At 43.9% G+C, this 6,000-nt stretch overlaps 1 protein-coding gene across 1 annotated transcript in view; it reads right to left on the bottom strand.

The window, feature by feature from the left end:
• umodl1 (uromodulin-like 1) overlaps positions 1-4,880 on the bottom strand; it is a 47,938-nt gene extending 43,058 nt beyond the window's left edge. Inside the window, exons 1-3 of the mRNA XM_062048424.1 lie at positions 4,525-4,880; positions 4,212-4,454; positions 3,998-4,144 (exon numbers count right to left, since the gene is read on the bottom strand). Of these exons, the coding sequence (XP_061904408.1) occupies positions 3,998-4,144; positions 4,212-4,454; positions 4,525-4,606 (472 nt within the window). The 5' untranslated portion in view covers positions 4,607-4,880. The remainder of the gene's footprint in view (positions 1-3,997; positions 4,145-4,211; positions 4,455-4,524) is intronic.
• Positions 4,881-6,000: the final 1,120 nt, after the last annotated feature.

Below are 6,000 nucleotides of genomic sequence, written 5' to 3' on the forward strand. Positions count from 1 at the left end.
CAGCTGCAGGAGAAGTGTAGAGAGCAGAGAAAACCACTCTACATGGCATTTATTGACCTTACGAAAGCTTTCGACCTTGTGAGCAGGAGTGGCCTCTTTCAGCTGGTTGAACGAATAGGCTGTCCCCCCAAACTCCTTTGCATCCTCCAGTCCTTCCACACCGACATGCATGGCACCATCCAGTTCGATAGGTCCACATCAGACCCCTTCAAAATCTGCTGTGGTGTCAAGCAGGGATGCGTGCTGGCGCCCACCCTGTTTGGGATCTTCTTTTCCCTCCTCCTGCGCCAAGCATTTCGTACAGCAACTGAAGGAGTCTACCTTCACACAAGGACAGACGGCAAACTGTTCAACCATGCCCGTCTGAAAGCCAAAACAAAGGTCAGGCCACTCGTCATCCGGGACATGCTGTTTGCTGACGACGCAGCAGTGGTAGCACACTCCCAGGAGCACCTGCAAACCGTAATGGACCAGTTCACCAAAGCCTGTCAGGACTTCAGCCTGACCATCAGTCTGAGCAAAACCAAGATGATGGGACAGGGAACTGAACCACCCCCCTCTATCACCATCAACAACTACACCCTGGAAGTCGTAAACACCTTCAGCTACCTTGGTTCCACCATCACCGACAACCTGTCACTCGATGCCGAACTCAGTGGCCGCATCGGAAAAGCTGCCTCAACTTTTGGGAAGCTTACAGCGAGAGTATGGGAAAACCGCAAGCTCACTATCCACACTAAGGTGCAGGTGTACAGAGCCTGTGTCACCAGCACTCTACTGTACGGTAGTGAAACCTGGACCCTATACTCCCACCAAGAGCGGCGGCTAAACATCTTCCATCTTCGCTGCCTTAGGCGTCTACTGGGCATCACCTGGAGGGACAGGATCACAAACCAATCAGTCCTGGAAAGAGCACAGCTTCCCAGCATGTGCTCCCTACTGAGGCAGCGACGTCTCCGCTGGCTGGGCCATGTCCGGCGGATGGACGATGGGCGAATCCCAAAGGACATCCTCTATGCTGAACTCACAACTGGCAAGAGGCAGATTGGCCGTCCCCAGCTGCGTTATAAGGACGTCTGCAAACAAGACCTCAAGTCTTTTGACATCAGCCCGACAGCTGGGAAGATGCAGCCCAGGACCGCCTTCAGTGACAGCAGGCCCTCCGCAGCGGGCTGCTCAAGTCAGAAACCACCCTGGCCCAACACCATGAGGCTAAGACGGCAAAGAGAAAGAAACAGGGCTCTGCGACACCGGCAACATCTATGGGTCCGAGGCACAGGAAATCAATGGTCTTCCGAGACTGCGATGCCGATGATGATGATATATATATATATATATATATATATATATATATATATATATATATATATATATATATATATATATATATATATATATATATATATATATATATATATATATATATATATATATGATATGTGTGTGTATGTATATGTATATATGAGGTAGATCACCTCGACTTGGTCATTTATTAAGTAATTGATTAACATTGAAAAACCTATTGGGGTGTTACCATTTAGTGGTCAATTGTACGGAATATGTACTGTACTGTGCAATCTACTAATACAAGTTTCAATCAATCAATCAATCAATGCCTACTGAGCCTATGATGCTGTTAAGTTATTGTGGCTCAATTTGCCTTAATTTTTTTTTATTTTAATGTATTATTATTTAATATATATTATTGTTTTAGTTGCTTAAGAGATATTCCTGGCTCTGAATTTGCTCATTGCTATTTTTATGTTTTTGTGCATTATTTGTTGCCGTCATCATTAAACAAACAGGTTACTCATCAGTTACTCAGTACTTGAGTAGTTTTTTCACAACCTACTTTTTACTTTTACTCAAGTAAATATTTGGGTGACTACTCCTTACTTTTACTGGAGTAATAAATCTCTAAAGTAACAGTACTCTTACTTGAGTACAATTTCTGGCTACTCTACCCACCTCTGCTTGTGTGTTATGTTTCTACAACATGCCATAAAAAAATAGGTGTGTTCAGCAAATGGCCCCAGGGCCAAACCTTGCCTTCCTGGTGAAAAAAATTAAGCAGTACTATTCAAAGTGTTGACAGACGACAGAAGAGTATATCTAAGCTGTGTTTTCTTAGCACTTATTGAAGTAATACAGGTTGGGTTGCATGCTTCTGGAGCTTGTTTGCATGCTGTGGTAATGCACACTCCCTGGGCTTGTGGTGGCAGATCTCCTCAAGTACTTCCATGGCCGCTTGTATTTGATCAGCCAATGAATGTGTGATGTAAGACACACCTCTCTTTCACTTTTAATATGTACCGCTACTCGCTAAATATAGCAACAAAGTGGCTAAAGTGCATCACAGATCATTTGGGCTACGTCTTATGTCCTGGCACGTATGAGGTGTGTTGTGAGGCGGAGTATGTCTTCCATTATCATGTGTTTATGAGCGAGGGCCAGTTATATATATATATATATATATATATATATATATATATATATATATATATATATATATATATATATATATATATATATATATAGTAATGCGGACGCTGTATCAATCTGTTGTGGTGAAGAAGGAGCTGAGCCGGAAGGCAAAGCTCTCAATTTACCGGTCGATCTACGTTCCCATCCTCACCTATGGTCATGAGCTTTGGGTTATGACCAAAAGGACAAGATCACGGGTACAAGCGGCTTAAATGAGTTTCTTCCGTCGGGTGGCGGGGCTCTCCCTTAGAGATAAGGTGAGAAGCTCTGCCATCCGGGGGGAGCTCAAAGTAAAGCCGCTGCTCCTCCACATCGAGAGGAGCCAGATGAGGTGGTTCGGGCATCTGGTCAGGATGCCACCAGAACGCCTCCCTAGGCAGGTGTTTAGGGCACGTCCGACCGCTAGGAGGCCACGGGGAAGACCCAGGACACATTGGGAAGACTATGTGTCCCGGCTGGCCTGGGAACGCCTCGGGATCCCCCGGGAAGTGCTGGACGAAGTGGCTGGGGAAAAGGAAGTCTGGGCTTTCCTGCTTAGGCTGCTACCCCCGCGACCCAACCTCGGATAAGCGGAATAAGATGGATGGATGGGGATATATATATATATATATATATTATATATATATATATATATATATATATATATATATATATATATATATAGTACAGGCCAAAAGTTTGGACACCTTCTCATTTCAAGGTGTTTTCTTTATTTTCATGTCCATTGTAGATTGTCACTGAAGGCATCAAAATATAATATAAAAAAGGATATAAAACATGTTTTCAGTTATTTCGCCTTTTTTTGTTAAGTACATAACTCCACATGTGTTCATTCATAGTTTTGATGCCTTCAGTGACAATCTACAATGTCAATAGTCATGAAAATAAAGAACACGCATTGAATGAGAAGGTGTGTCTAAACGTTTGGCCTGTACTGTATAACCCTGCAAGCTAATTGTTTTATGCACCTTCTCTATGTTTTGTATTGTTGCATTATTTTTTTCACAAACATGAGCATGTTTTCAATTTTTTAAGTACCAGTTCAGGCACCACTTAAGCTATCACAAACTCGCATGTCAATAGTTGGCGTGACACCAGGATGCGGAGACTTGAAGCGACAGGAAGGTAAAAAGGAGCAAAAGACACCATGGACATTAGTCACACTAGACAAACAAACTAGGGTTGGCAGGAAGGCAACACTGACAGATAAACCCTCCCTATTAATGATCAGAGGCTGGTAAGTCCCCTGATCACTAATCAAGAGCAGGCGTGGAGAACAGCGGTCAGAAACAGTGGTGAAGTCACTGCAAAACAAATCAAACAGGAAGTGGAATAAAAAAAAAACAGAGCTAGACAGAAAGAAAACGCTTAACAAAGGAAAACAAGACAAAAACCCATGTCACGCAGATCATCAGTTTTTAGAGCACCCATTTGGTGCTGATATTGGTTAAAATTTTAACAACACCCATTCCTACTGTTGGATACACACTAAACATGGAAAAAGGACACTAACTTGAAGTGCCACTGCAGAGAAAATGGCAACATTTCTGCCAGCCTGGACAATCTATGTCCCAGTCACAGTCGCCACCACTGGAATGAGAGCCATTGGCTGCCGGACAAGATCCAGGTTTGCTTGTGAACTCCTCGGTCCGCTTTAGAGCTACATTCAGAGAAAGCAACACCTTACAAGTGGCATAATCAGTCAACCATTAATGCTGCACACTTACGCAGGGCACAGTAGCTTCCCACTTGCATGTAACCATGGCAACATCTGGTCACCGACGCCGTCACTGCGCGGTACTCCGTCAGCTGAACTATTCTGTAAAGTTTCACTGGACATGTCGTCCAGGACAACCAGCCTCCGCAAGGCTTTGTCGTGACATAAGGAATCTCCCGCAAGACCAGGGAACTCACAGTGAGGGTCTGATTGTACAAACAAAGATGGTAGCCAGATGGAGAGAGGCCTTTTCCTACAGTAAAATAACACGGTTTGGTTTTAGGCACAAATGATCAATGACTAATGTCATAAATGAGTCATACCTGCATCTTGTTGCCCAGTGCAAAGAGCCAGGAGGGCCAATAGCGTCCAGACGATGAGCATCCAACGCATTTTCCTCATCATTTAAGTCATTTATTTAACGGCAACATCTTAGACGCTTGTTTTCTCTTCTGGGTTATGCTGAGTCACTGATAGATGTACTGAAATACTCAATCCTTAGGGGGGATTCTTGCTCCCCCGCCTCCTTCGGTTGCTTCTCAATCAGGGATGAGAAAAACACAGCAGCTAACACGTTTATGATGTATTGGACTTGCAGAATATTCACATGTGTGGTAAATACAGAGCAGCCAAAAATGGTAAATAAGTAAGAGTTAGAGTACCGTTACTTTAGAGTAGTCTTTATTATTTTTTTGTCATGCCCCCCCCCCTTGGGGACACCAACACCTTATCATGCCCTCCCCACGAGGGCTGGGCGATATATCGAGTTTGTAAGATGTATCGATATATTTTTAAACAAGATATGAATTCAGAAAATATCGTAATATCGATATAATTTATTTCACGTTAAAATGACCAAACACCGCTTATTTGTTGGGTTCCTTGTTCTCCCCCTGCTTTCCACCCCCTCTCATTGGCAACTAAACTCCTCCCCTTCCTCCTTCCAAGACATGCTTGCACGTATAAGAACATCCATGATTGGTTGGTTGTTTACTATGATGAGTCACGATTGGTTGAGATTAGCGCAAAATAGAGATGTCCGATAATATCGGCCGATAAATGCTTTAAAATGTATTATTGGAAATTATCGGTATCGGTTTCAAAAAGGAAAATTAATGACTTTTTAAAACGCCGTTGTACGGAGCGGTACATATCCGGTAAAACACGGATATAAACCCAGTCAGCAGCCCGTCCCCTCTCCCCGTTCCTCTCTCCCCTCTCCCACACACAACACAGGAGTTGACGACTGCAGCATGAGAGGTTTACTGGTGACGCTTGATGACCTCATCAAACCGCCATGAGTGGAGCATAACAACAACAAGAGTGTGTTGTTGCTGGTGCTGTAGCCGTGGCTAACAAGCGAGCTCGCTCGGGGACTGACTAACGACACCATGTCTATGGTTTGGGATTATTTTAAAGTGTGTCTGACGGATAAAAAACTGGCAATTTGCAATGACTGCAAAAAGTTGGTTAAGCGAAGAGGAACCAAGACGTCTTCCTTTAATACGAGCAATTTGATCTCCCACCTCTTCAAGAATCATAAAAAGATACACGATGAATACAAGCGGAAGATGGATGAAAAGCAAACACCGAAAAAAAGTAGTACCACACAGTTGTCGCTTAAAGACTCCGCCGAGAAAAAACAAAAATACAACAAAAACCACCCCAGGGTGAAAGCGCATGTTGTGGTCAGGGACAACGCACGCAGTATGGCAAAAACTACGGTGGAGTTTGGTGTGGCTAGTCTGCCCTGCATGGCGCACACTTTGCAGCTTGCAGTGAGCGGAGGTGCCCTGTCT

The sequence above is a fragment of the Entelurus aequoreus genome, linkage group LG05 (genome assembly GCF_033978785.1).
Source record: "Entelurus aequoreus isolate RoL-2023_Sb linkage group LG05, RoL_Eaeq_v1.1, whole genome shotgun sequence".
Lineage (NCBI taxonomy): Eukaryota > Metazoa > Chordata > Actinopteri > Syngnathiformes > Syngnathidae > Entelurus > Entelurus aequoreus.